At 41.3% G+C, this 14,511-nt stretch overlaps 1 protein-coding gene across 2 annotated transcripts in view; it reads left to right on the plus strand.

Annotated features, from left to right (window-relative positions):
• The window catches only part of DPYSL5 (dihydropyrimidinase like 5), a 364,441-nt gene that overhangs the window by 338,050 nt on the left and 11,880 nt on the right, over positions 1 to 14,511 (plus strand). The window contains exon 13 of one of the 2 annotated variants that reach the window (XM_086928117.1): positions 9,431 to 9,487. The exons of the other annotated variant lie outside the window; for it this stretch is intronic. Coding sequence (XP_086784243.1) covers positions 9,431 to 9,487 — 57 coding nt within the window. The remainder of the gene's footprint in view (positions 1 to 9,430; positions 9,488 to 14,511) is intronic. 2 annotated transcript variants of the gene reach the window in all.

Consider the following 14,511-nt stretch of genomic DNA (forward strand, 5'->3'; position numbering starts at 1 on the left):
ATTCTTTGTAAATGAGGTCCTAGATCTTTTTCATATTAATATGATAAGGTCAATTCAGCCTTTGGGATAAAATTATTAATATTAGAGAAGAAATATGTTGTGCAGCTTATGACAGACTTGAAGCAGTGGCGGGGAGAAGATTAGTAAAAAAGAAAGAACATAACTCGGTAGTTAAAAAGAGAGAAAAGCACTGCCTAGTAACATTCCCAGTCATGTTGTACCATATTGAATGGTGAGTTGAACATCCCCAGGAGAAGGCACTATCGACTCTGTTTCAAGATTTATTGACATAAGTATGTGATCGTTATTAAGATGAGTTTGACTAACTGCTGAAGCGATGTCTTATCGTGGTATCTTCCTACGGATGAACTTCCCTCCTGTATAGTTGGACGCCACACCTGCAAAAGTTAAATAGTGGCCCAGTGGTGCTACCTAGGGCACATGTCTGTCACCTATTCTTTAAAAGTGACCAATGCACCTGTCTCAAGCTTTGTCATCACACAATGTGGATAAATATGAAGGCAGACTTATTTGCATGTTGATTCTCCACAACAAATAAATAGAATCAGAAATGGATAGCCTGTTGTAAACATGGTCCATCTTCCATTGCACCTTAGGCTAAAATCAAAACCCTGGCTGTATCTTACTGTGCCATGTCTATGGGGCTTCAGTTAAACATGGTACTGACACCATCCCATCTCATCCCTCCAGAAAGTATGTGTAACTTACAGTTTTGCCCACTCCAACTCACATGAAGATCATATTATTCTTCACTGTTGAGCCTAATACACATGTGGACCAGTGATATATCTGCACATTTATACTTGCACCAGCTCGGCTCAGCACGCGAGCACCTATAAGCATCTTTCCACCAGTGAAGGAACCTGCGTTTCATGCATCTTCTGCTAAGATCTTCTGAGCAGTAACTGTACTTACCGCTCTCAAGGCGCACAACCTCGACTGTCTTTCTTTCATTCGTTTTGGGGAGACAGACTAGTATTCTTACAGACTTGTCTCTCTTGCCCACTGACCGTCACATTTGATACCAATGAGCACTGAATGCTCCATAGAAGACTTGACAACATGTAAGAAGCCACCAAGAACTGCTGTGAGCTTTGTCTGAAGGACAGGAGCCTTCATACTTCATAATGGCAACAGCCCAAAGTATCCCATACATCCTCTCAACCACAGTCCTTTTTTATGTCGCTATTGCATATTACTTTTATCCGGCTGAGAAAGAAGTGAAGATTACTTCTCCCATTATGGTCAGTTGACCACCTATGACTTCTCATCACACAGCCATCATCGGATGTATGAACATTTCCCTGGATTTTGTTCTAAATATTGATCATGCCAGATTCACAGTTGTCCACTACTGTAAGGTATGTATGAATGTGCACCATTTTGCAGATTGGCTCACCCCACTGCATTTGTTTACTTTTATAGCTCTGAGAGGATGAGATTAGTCTGGGGTACTTTTGTCAATTAGTTCCAGACATTTTATTCCAACATAATCCCCAGGTTTTATTTGAGCAGTTCTAACCATATACCATTTTTTATGTTGATTGTTTATAATTTACTCTCCCTCTGTATTTTTTTTGTTTCGACTTAATGTTTTTTCCTCTACATCGCCTAATTGCTTCCTGAATCACCAAAGAAAGATTTGAGATTTTGGATTTCTTCCCCTGAGTAAAGAGAATGTACAGGGTCCAGTTACAGCATGTGGCTGACTCTGTAAAACCTTAGCTTTTCTCTCATTGTGGTAATCTACATGACTTTCATTGCATAGCTAGTATAGCCCTATCTTTGAGATACTGGTTAAATTGTTCGTTCGACATGGCCATTGCAATGTAGATCATAAAAGGATGACATGGCATGTCTAATGTGAAATTTCATGAGCAATTATATCATGTCTGCTGAGGTTCATTGTACACCATTATCCATGACCTACGTTTTCAGTTAACCTTCCTAGCTGAACACGCCTTGTGGACAATCCAATACAGACTTCATAGTCGCAGATTTACTGAATATAACTTCTGAGTGATAATCGATAAGAGCCAGTGCAAACAACATGTGATATGGTAAAGTCTTAAAAGAACCACAAATTTCAAATGGTAATTTTTGCCATCCACAATTTCGCCACTGAGCAGACAATATAGGTTAAAAAAATGCTATTACATATCTTGTCACTTAAGGCACAAACTTTGTGTAACCTGACCCATTTATCTGCCTCCATGTCCACAACTGAGTTAATGTGCAACATGACAGAAAGAGCTAAGTTGTCTATGCAAAGTTTTGGCTAGAGGCCATCTTTCTACCAAAATTGTTATAGCCAATTTTATTGACTCATCTTTACTCTCATTTGCTGCCAATTCACTCTTTCATATTCCCCAGATTGATAGACCTCATCGTGACTGGCAGGAAACACATCAATTTCCTCCTCTTTTTCTAACATTGTGAAAGGCTAAGAAATAGGATGGTGGGGACCAATCAATCACTCAGTATTTAAATGGCACGGATTGTCACTCGAGAGGGTATAAAGGTGCTATGTTGTGGGTCGTAGTTGAAGAGCCAGGTCTAGAGTCCCTTCCTGAATTGGATCAGCAAGGGTAAAGTGCGGAGAAGAAGGGAGAGGGTGTTTCAGCTTTGTCGGCGAGGTGAGAGAAGGAGTGTCCTCTGGAGGACAAAATGCATCAGCCAGACTCATACTAGACATCCCTCGCCAAGCTCAAATTACCGGCCATCTGAAAGACCTCCACTGGCTTCCCGTCAACAAGAGAATAATGTTCCGTCTCCTCACCCACGCACACAAAGCCCTCTACAAAATAGGACCCGAATGCCTCAACACGCGACTGTCCTTCTACACACCCACCCGCCAACTAAGATCCTCCAATCAAGCTCTCGCCGCAGTTCTGCGCATCCACAAATCCACCATGGGAGGAAGATCCTTCTCCTACCTGGCGGCTAAGACCTGGAATTCTCTCCCCACTCACCTCCGCCTAACACAGAACCACATTTCATTCAGAAACGAACTTAAAACCTGGCTATTCGACAAATAATACACCGCCTCCCTCTAGCGCCTTGAGACCCTCTGGGTGAGTAGTGCGCTATACAAATTCCTGAACTTGAACTTGAACTTGGAGCAGCAGATTTGTGGTCTCTGTGCAAGGGCGAGGTGAGAGGGGCAGAGGTTCCTGGGAGGTCGTGGAAGTAAGGTAGTGGTGACAAACAGTCAACTACTTTATTCTAACCTGAAACAAATTTCAAATTGACAAAATATTCATGTAGTTCTAAGCACAGACTGGCTATACAATCAGTGACCGAGAGTCCTCTTCCTGTAGTTTAAATTCGCTCAAACAATTTGCGATCCAAATCTTAAGGTGGTTTTGTTGCCCCGAATACAATGCCTCAAATGATTGTTTACCCAAACACATGCCAGAAGTTCCTTTTCAAAGACTGCTTCCCTCCGCTCTGTGGAATACAATGTCCAGGAGGCAAAATTACGTTTTGTTCTTGTCTCCATCAGCACTCGAACAAAATGGCACCTAACCTTCTGATTGAAGTTATGATGCATATTTGTTTACATAAAAAGGTTTTAAGGTGGGTGCTAAAGCAATAGTGTCCTTGATAACTTCAACGGCCTTTTGTTGACAATCAGTCCATAGGAAGTCTTGCCCTCAGCTCATGCATTCGCTCAGTGGATCCATGTTCTTCCACAAACTTACTATAATATTAGCACAGCCTAGCAAAGGGTAACAATTTGTCTGTTGCATCACGAGGGGACACTTTGTGATGTTATCTTCTATAGCTTCTTTGGGAACTATTCCATCTCACAAAATAATGAGCCCTAAATAATAATCTGTAGACTGAAACATTGAATATATGTCAGCCCTTTAAACAAAATGTTTCTATAATAAATTAGAACACGCTACCTGAAAAATAACCACACCAGAGTTGATAATAAAAAAAATATATATATATAGGTGTGAACAAGCTCTCTTGTAGAGTGAAACGCGTCATCCTTAATAAACATCGTCTTCCCTGTTTTCCACTGGTGGATTCACTTTGTTGAGGCTTTATTCAACTGCTGGTTACGAGGTTTTGTGAGGTCCCAACCGCTGGTTCCGGTATCTTCCTGGAACCTGGACTGTTTGCTTCATATATATATATATATATATAATATATATATATATATATATATATATATTGTCATGAAAGAACTTGAAGAAAGAGTCAGTGTCCTTAAAATGTGGAAAACAGCTTCCTGAAAGACTGAAGATGCTGATGCCAACACAAATGGCATATTTGTCAACAAGCGAAATAGCCCTACAGGAGTGATAAACGTAGCTAAAGGCTAGGACTGTAGTTTTTCCTCAAATTGATGGTATGCCATTCTTGAATCAATCATATAGGAAACCGATGCCCCTGCCAACATGGAAATACATTATTTGATGTTTGACAGTGGATGGTTAGCAAACAATGTACAGTTGTTGAAGCTCCTAAACCTGCACATAATTTCAGGCTACCATTATTTTTATTTGCGAAGATTATGAGTAAAACTCATTCTGCAGATACTTCTTCAATTATGCTTTGTGTCATCATCACAATGTTTTCCAACAACACTTGAAGATCTTTCTCTACATTGACAGGTACTCCTCTCAGTTTTTACAAGTAATGAGTTCTTCTTTACCACAGTCTGATGGTGATTTGTTTATTTATTTATAAAAGTTCTGAATTACCCAACTTCTCACAAAAAAAGAGGAAATAGTGTACTAATATATATTAATTATAAGATCTTCTCCACTCATCGGTAATACCTATGCAGGATCACATGGATTTAAAATAATTTACAACCTATGCTGATCTCACCAAAAAGAAACACACACTCTTGTGTGAGCCACATACGTTTTTATCCATTCTGTCCTTTCTTTAAACTTTACTTCAGTTAGAAAATATCCAATAAATTCACTAGCATTCCCCTCAAATGATACCTGCTTTTAAACCAGGTTTTTGTAAGCCCACCACAAGTTGACATAGCACCCTTTCAAACAATTCTTTTGTGATAATGGTGTATGGAAAACCAGAGTCCGCCATGAACTTTTGATCTTTGCCTAAATATACAGTGGGTCACATCAGAGGACAAAAGTCATCTTTGTCAATGATGCTATTAACACTTTTCACCACCAGGACCCAATTTTTTAAATCGTATTCACTCTTTCAGAATGGTCAATCATATCAACGACTTGGGCTACCATTGCCTTTGAGAACCCTCTAGCATCCTTCCATATCTAGACCAAATGCCTGTTCCTTCTGCACACTTTAAATTTTTTAGTCACAGCAGGATATCCTTTGAAGAAGGCAATATTACAAATGCGGCCGCAAAGGTAAAAAAAACTTTTATTTTGCCCTTTTTTAAATCTTTAATGCTATTTCTCTTATTGGCTCCCTTATTACCAATACTGCAAATCCTGATTGGGTTCTTTTCGAATTTATCCTCATTCACATGTTTTACCCACATTACAGATTCTTCCATTACCTTGGCTGTAGTGATTATCTCTTCAAGCTAGGGTCCTCAATGACACACTACTGCTTCTAACATTCTTTGAAACCATTCATTATTTGGTCCTTAATCATTTTGTCAGGCAACATACCAACGTTTAAAGAATTCTCTTATCTTTTAAAAGCTGCCAAAAGTTTGTCAAATGATTCATTGGGTTTTTGAGTAGGAGTGTAAAAAGTATACCGAGTGGGGTGGGACTTCTTGTGGGCCATACTTGGTGCTTTTGGCATTAAGGGGCAGTATCTCACCTGGATAAAAGCTCTAAATGGTAATCCCAGGGCCAAGGTAATGTATGCAGGGTTGTAATCAACTGTTTTTCCGATCCTTCGGGTCACCCGGCAAGGATGCCCCCTTATACCACTTTTATTTGCTCTTTATATAGAACCTTTTGTTTCAGTCCTCCAAAAACAGCAGCTAATCCGCCCTTTTAGGCTTGGCGATAATTACCTTAAAGTCATCGCATATGCTGATGACATAGCGGTGTTTTCAGCAGATCTGCAGGGGGCTGTCCAAGTGATCACAGACGAGACACAAAAGTTTGGTTCTCTATCTGGGTAAAAATAGAATGTCAACAAAACACCGATTTTAGTGAACTATAAAACAGCGTCTCCGATACAGGGGGTTTGTTCGACTGCCGTATATCTGGGAGTTAAGATGGCGGCACAGATCGAAAGAATAATTCCTTTGAATTACAAGATTTTGCTGAGGGAGACAGCTAAATCTCTAAAGAGCTGGCATAGGCTCCCTATTGGTATAATAGGGCGTATAAACATAATTAAAATGAAGATCCTGCCAACATTTGTGTACCTGTTTAGATCTGTTCCTTTGCGCTTGACTAGGTCTTCTTTTAAGCGATTCGATGGGATTTTTGGCAGTTTTATATGGGGGTTTAAAAAAGCAAGAAAAGCTCTATAACTCCCCTTTAGTCATGGGGGTTTAGACTTTACGGACTTTAGAATCTACTTTTGGTCTGCTTTTTTGGGTTGCCTCGGTAGCTTTATACATTTGGAGAAGAACACTTACTATCATAAATTTATGTTAGCAGCAGAGAGTAATTTATTTTTGTTTAGAACAAATGTCCCAAACTACTATAAAAGGGTTAAATTTAAGACGATTCTTGACTGCATAATAATATGGCGTGCAATTGCTCTTAACTATGGCCTGACATTCATGAGTGGAAAATTACCCCAATGGGGTAATCCAGGGTTGCCAAACATCTTCCATGACCCGGCAGGTAATCGCTGGATTAATTATGGGGTAGCATGTCTGGCGGACTTATATGATCACGCCGGTTTTATGAATTTTGGTAAAATGCAGGTATATATAAGCTAACGGATAATATGCAGTTTAAATACATACAGATTTGGGATTATTTTGCTAATCATCTGAAATTGATGAATTTATCGGAGTCAGATATATGGGACTGTCTATACAGCTTAAATGACAAATCTCTGATTAGTAGAGCATACGAAAGCCCTTGTAGTCACAGAATAGAAGATAGTCCAAGAATAGCTGCCCAATGGACTAGAATTACTGGGACAACAGTCTCATCTAGAAATATAACTTATTCACTCAGTAAAATTGTTCGGGTAGTACATTCTTCCAGCTTGAGAATGCAACAGTTCCGTACAATTTGCTTATTATATTTTACGCCAGATCCAATTGCAAAATGGTCAACTAACAATTAGGCAAATTATAGGACAAAATGCCCCAGGTGTGAATTGAATGTGGCGGACATTCAACATGTGTTTGTCACATGCCCTGAACTCTCACTATTTTGGCAGAAAGTAGAACAAATTTTGAAGCAAAAATTGGGTATAGAAACATCTCGAACAGTCATGGAAATATTGATGGGGGGGAAGGGACTCGAGATGTGGTAATGAAGATCTTTTAACAATATTGCTGGTCTCCGCAAGATTGACAATAACTCGAGTCTGGATATCTCCAAAGGCCCCAACAGTTATGGATTGGTGGGTATTAGTCCGGCAAATACATGATATGGAGGACGCACTAGCTAAATCGAAAGGTGTTAAAGCCATTTGCAAATTTAACTCAATTTGGGGTCTATTACATTAAAATAAAAAATGAAATCCTTTTCTTTTGGTTTCTCTTTATTCTTTTGGTTGTTTTCTTCGACTGTATAAATAGGATATGTCATTATCCTGTTCTCTGGCGATAGTAAAAAAAAATACGTAAATATTTTGTTGATCGCAAAAGTTTTAATTTGATGTAAAATGCTTGATTATTATGATTACGATTGGGATTAAGGTTCAGTTTGTATGAATCTGCTTTGTACTTGCTAATGTGTTGACAATAACAATTTTTTTTTAAAAGAGTGTAAAACATATACATATCTGGTATTACTTTTATAGAAGCTTTAAAAGGCCTTTCCAGTCTAGGCATAACTGTGTCAAAATCATTTAAAATGCCTGTTCTCTCCTCTGGAATAATACCAGGTAGAGCCCTAAAGTGTCTTGTCCCTTGGAGACCAAACAATGCAATGCAATACATTTTCAATTAGCATCTTATCAGCTTCTATCACCCCTACATATTCCTTCTTCCTTTTTTTTTTATGCAATTCGTAGACCCCTTCGCAAAAATCATTGAGGCAGGTCAAATTGCATGTAGAATAGCCGTCATACTTCCAATTAATACTAACTATTTACACTAATCATACCAAAAAGTACCATAAATTTAATTAACTTGGTATTAATTCTCATACATATGATGATTAAAGTTCTGCTGTTCCCAGTTGTACTGTTATATTACCTTGAAAATAAACTTGGGGGCTGCATAGAGTAAAGAGTACAATACCATACTCCAGTTACATATATCAGTGTGTGTCACAGATATTTCAACAACGCTATAAACATGAATGCTTTCTACCAACACAGGGAAGTTGTATATAAAATATCATGTACGGTACTTGGACCTACTTAAATTGGACATAAGGTTAATGATTGGGTCCGCATTGCAGTATGGAGCACACGGTACTCCAGAAATGTGAGAATTATGCATGCACATAAGTGTTGATCCATTGCCTTCCTGTGTTGAATCAAATTTTGAATGTGCATGCGCACTGCAGTAAATGACTGACAGGCAGTATGTAAATAGGCAATAGGCAGACAAGGGAAGAGAATAAGGTTAAGATAGCGGTGAGTGTAGTCAGATAGGTCTAAGTGAGAGATGCAGAACTGGAGGAGGCTGGAAGACAGATCAAGGAGAATGAAGATAAATGAGAATTGGTTATAACGTGGTGTGGTTAATATCTGGATGAGGACTGCTCTGGGTCGGTGCATTCTGCAGGATCCTGATTGCTGGAAATCTCAGAGTTCATGTATAGATAGCGGTTGAGTTGACTGCTGACGAGCTCCTCAATTGTCCTAGACAAAACGGGAAGATGGAGACTTTTGAATGGATTGATTGGGCTGGGAAAGTCATTTCTGAAGTTTGGTACCAATGAGTGAAGGGCAATCAAAGAGTGGATCATGAGAGGCAAGGTTCTTGAGGATTTAGGGTTTGAAGCACCCTACTTACGTGCTCTGATACATAGGCTAGGGAAAGAAATTGCCAGTCGAAAAAAAATGGTTACAAACACATCACCGAGAGGAGTATCTTTATAAAATCTTGTTATGAAAGTGAAATATATTCACTTGCATTTTTTCAGAGACAAGATTTTTCATACGGCTCCCTACAACACCTCGCTTTTCAGAGCGAGACAGCTTTTAGCTATGTGTCAGTACAAGTGTTGTTGCTACTTATACCCTACGCTGTTTGTTATATGTTGTTGTTAAGCTTTGCACAGCACTCCAGAGCCCCCCTCTGGGCGGCGTCCACTCTGAATAATTTCTCATATAAATAAAATTACAGGAATCTTGCTGCCTGAAACCCCAGGAAAGTCTGTAGGAGAGAAACAGAAGTTTTTAGGTGAGTTTAAAGCTACTTAAAATCTTTGCTCCTATCCCATAATAATAGACGGTATTAAAAAAAAAAAACTTCTTACCAATCATCTACCAAATTAAATTGGTGGGTAAGCCACATAATGATGCATGGTGGCCTTGTAGCTGGGGCTAACTTTTTACAAGCCTATTTGAAAAATCTACCAGCCTGCCCGTATGAAGGTAAAGGATTAAAATTAAATGTTTTCTACTTACAGTACCCTATTTACTAACCAGAGGCAAAATAATTTTTCCAAGATTGGTTGAAGGGGGGTGGGAGGGGCACAAAACGATTCCCTCCTTGGGATCATACTCCGATGGAAGGATAGCGGCAGAACCAAAGTACCCAGAGGGAAATAGTGCTTCAAGTCCATTTGAGTAAGAAATTGTACAAATGGTAAGATTTGTCAGATAACTTGTTTAATGTTAATATTGTGTTCATGGTAAGTCATTCCTCAAGGTAGCCCTTCAGTATGTTTAAAAAAGTATAATGTATCTAGTAAAATCTGGAAGGATTGAAAAGAGGAAAGGTCTCTCTAAAGTGTGTGCAAAAACAGTTTAGGCTACAATCTGGCTAACTGGTGACTGTAGCTTTTATGAGCATGAGGTACTTAGAAGGTACATTGACAAAGCCTGGAAGGGAAGTTATGTCTGTCTGCAGGTTCCGCAATGGCATTATCGTCTCGGGTCCACAGGAAAATAGAGAAGCCATTAATGGTAGATTGGTGTGGCAGGCGGCAACTCAATCCAATCCGACATTATGCAAATTTGGAAAGCTTCAGATGTAGAAAGGCAGATCAGCAGAATACGACTGGTTAAGAGGTTTTGAGGGAAGCTAGAGAGATGCAGAGTTCATCACAAAACAGACGAAGATTGAAGCAGAACTACCACTCATCAAAGTGCAGTTGTCATTCTCACTTTTACTGTATGTTCATCTACCATTTCTTAGCAACATTACATTTTATAAGGAAATATACTAAAAAAGCAATTAGAGTTGGGAAATCTAGAGAATGTAAGGTAAGAGCCTCACCAGGGCCCAGCCAGGGGTCCTGATTGACTCTAAGGGCCACAACATGAGTCTGAAAATAAATTGTCATGTGAATCCTAAAATGTTTGTTTGTGAATCACAGAAAAGATCCAAGTTGTGCTAAATAGATGTATTAATAAGCCACACATGCAGTTACATTGCATAACTCAACGTAGATAGCAGCAACATAACATAACCAGAAGCTACACAACATAACAGCCAACATAAGACAGCATCTGTACAACCAGTGCTTGGATTGGAAATATAGAGGTGCAGGGACGCCTTGTTCCAGATTACCTATTTTCTCCAGAGAAGTGCTGGTTTTACATCCACTAAAAGCATTGCCTCAGTGCTGAGAAGTGCTGGTACTGTCCCTTTCAAATTAAGGAACTGCAGGTACTAAGGACCCAACAGTCCCGGCCCACATTAGCTAGGAGAACACTGGGGTTCACTATCTTTGCTGGTGAGTGATGCTGCAGTGCTCTCCAGGGATGCAGTTGCCAACAGTGCAGCAGGGGCCTCTTCATCCCCAGTTAAGGATATTTTTACTCCTCGGCATGGCCCACATCCCATGCTTGCATAAATGCCACTCGCGCCCTTGCTGCACCGCTGGTGCATTCTGCCCTTAGGTCAAAACGAGTGAGTAGAGATGCAACACTCAACTCATCTTTAACCCTGTCCTCCAGCCTCTCCTCCATCTCCTCCCACCCATGCCAGGTGGACCATTAGGGAGTTAATCAAATGCAGTCATCAGCAGTGCATGCCCTGGTGAATACTGACACAGCACGCATTTTCCCCCTCCTGAGGCGGAAGCCGGGAGGTCTCCTATCTTTCCTCTGTTTTTAAAAAGCCGATTTTACTTGTCTTGCACTTGTTTTGCACTTCGCTCACACCTGAGCTAAATAGGTGTGCTGAGACCCCCTGCGCTTAGCAGCGCCTTAGATTCCTTCTCACCCCCTCCCTGTAGCTCCGGACCTGCTCTCGGCTGAGTGTTGACGCCGAGGGCAGGGCGCCGGTTTTGGCGGCCATCTTGGGTCGGGTTGGGCTGGTGACGCGATTGACAGCGCTATAAAAACAGACAGTGATGGCTCCGCGCAGCGGACGCGAACAGCGGACGCGCCGGACCTGCGTCGGAGTCGTCCGCGCACGATCGGGCTCAGGAACTCTGGCACATGCATCTCCTATACTACAAATGATCTCCTAGCACTGAACTCTGACAGGTATAGTCTGTCTCCCATCACATGCGCCGCTCTCAAGGAAAATAATATCCTCTGTATCCCCAGCCTTAAGAATTCTAGCCTCTCACTCCCTCTAAAGCTAGCCACCCTCAATACTAGGTCACTACAGAAACACCACCTGGAAATTTTCACCCTCTTACAGGACGAGACCATCGACATACCGACACTCACCGAAACTTGGTTGAGTGATACCTCCTCCCCGGACATCATAGCCGCCCTTCCTAGCGGGTATGATATGATCTGGCATAACCGACCAGATGGGGCCCGAGGCGGTGGCGTAGCAACGATCTTTAAAAAACAGCTTACGGTGACCAAAATCCTAAGTGAGACCATAAATGCCGTTGATCTATTGGGGATAAAAATAACCATGAACAACTCCTGTCTTATCATCTTAACAGTCTATTGCCCACCCCAAAGTACTTCAATGTTTAACGATCTCTTTTTCCCTATAATATCGGATCTATGCACACGGTACAAAAATATTTTGGTGACGGGTGATTTTAATCTTCACTGGAATAAAAGGGATAAAGATCTACCAGCTCAGAAACTGCAGATCTCCATGACCGCTCTTGGACTGGCACAATTAGTGGAAGCCCCAACCCACATAGAAGGTCACATTCTCGACCTTATTTGGTCCTCTATGCCAAAGGCGGTTCTCACAAATATCACACCTTGCATCTGGTCGGACCACCACCTAATTCTGTGTGATATACCACAAAACAATCCCCAGGCTAAACTCCCATTAAAAACTAAAACAGTGCGCCAATGGAAAAAAGTCGACCCAGAAACCCTGACCAAAGTCCTGTCCAAATGTAAACAGAAATCCATAATCCCATTAGATGGCATTGACCTAGATCTAAACTATGACACTATAGTAACTACCCTCAGGCAATCAATTGATGAGATAGCCCCTGAAAAAACACAAAAAATAAAGGGTGCAGAAAAAGGAGCTCTCTGGTTCACCCAAAGCCTACGAGATCAAAAAAGAAAGCTCCGTCATTTTGAAAGATGCTGGAGGAAATCTAAAAAGGATACTGACAGGGAATTATACAGAACATCTTTTCAACTGTATAAAAAGCTTATCGTATCAGCTAAGAAGGACTATTATGAAACACGTATGAACAATGCCACAAACATCCAGAAAGAAACCTTCCAAATACTGAAAGAACTAAGCAAAAAGGAGGAAAAGGTAGATACATTGATTGATTGTGACACTTTTCAAGGATACTTTCTTGAAAAAGTAGCGACTATACTGTCAGATATCAAGAAAGACAACTCAACTATACACAATGCCATTGCCCCCTCAAAACCCTATCATTACTAGATTTCCTGAAATTGACTCCACCACCCTTAGACAACTAGTAGCATCTACCAAGCCAGGTTCCCCCGCCAACCCCTGCCCTCCCGATATCTTTCGGTTAGCAGTTCCGATTCTAGAGGACCAGATCCTAGACCTCCTAAATAATTCATTAGCTACTGGATCATTACCAACCACCTTTAAAGAGGCACGCGTCAGACCCCTGATAAAAAAACCTGGGGCGGATCCAACTAGCCTGAAGAACTACAGGCCAATTTTCCAGTTGCCATTTCTATCAAAAGTTCTAGAACAGCATGTGTTAAAATCATTGTCACCCCTTCTGGAATCTCACCATCTTCTCCAGGAGCGGCAAGCTGGTTTTCGTGCCCACCATAGCACGGAACTAGTAATGCTGTCAGTACTGGATGAGCTCAGATGCATGGCTGACAGTAAAAAGCCAAGCGCCCTGATATTATTAGACCTTTCAGCGGCGTTTGATACTGTCAGCCATGCACTGCTCCTAGACAGACTAGCCAGGTCTGGGATAAAAGAACAAGCTCTCCAATGGCTAACGGCCTTTCTACTATGGAGGACGCAGAGGATCCAGTTAGCAGATCAGGTCTCCGACGTGGGCACCTTGGTATGTGGAGTCCCGCAAGGGTCCGCGCTCTCACCACTTTTATTTAATCTATACCTACAGCCACTGATAGATTCCTTGGCAAACATGGGCTGTAAAGTTTTTAACTACGCAGATGATACTCAGCTGCTGCTGAGTATCGACAACACAACATCGGCTCAGTCCATGGCCCAAAATATACTACGGTTCACAGTAAATTGGATGTCGTCCAACCTATTAAAAATCAATCCAGACAAAACGGAAGTCCTTGTAGTCTCAACCTCTACTTCCCCCTGGAATGATTTGTTCTGGCCTCAAGAACTCGGACCTACCCCAAAACCGTGCCCTAGTGTAAAGAGCCTCGGTATGAAAATCGATCAGGAACTCTCGATGACCAACCAAGTGTCCGCTGTGGTTGGCTCCTGTACCAACCTGATCAGGCAGCTACGTAAACTCGTCCCCCTACTCTCAATGAACATGCTTCGAACCATTGTTTCAGCCACAATAGTGTCCAGAATCGACTACGGAAACGCGTTATACCTAGGCCTTCCAAAAAATTCCATCAATCGTCTTCAGGTCATCTTGAACGACGCAGCCCGTCTAATATTCGGATTACCCAGGCGGACCCACGCCTCCCCCCTGCTTTATAGGCTACATTGGCTCCCTATGAAGCAGAGAGTCGAATTTAAGAGCATGTGCATCTGCCATAAAGCAATTCATGGACAGGCGCCAGCCTATATAAAAGATAGGCTTGAAGTGTATGAACCTAAGCGCGCCCTGCGATCCTCCGACTCCTTCCTGCTATCCTGCCCACGCTTTAAACTGGCAACTAAAG

The sequence above is a fragment of the Lissotriton vulgaris genome, chromosome 6 (genome assembly GCF_964263255.1).
Source record: "Lissotriton vulgaris chromosome 6, aLisVul1.2, whole genome shotgun sequence".
In the NCBI taxonomy this organism is placed as follows: Eukaryota; Metazoa; Chordata; class Amphibia; order Caudata; family Salamandridae; genus Lissotriton; species Lissotriton vulgaris.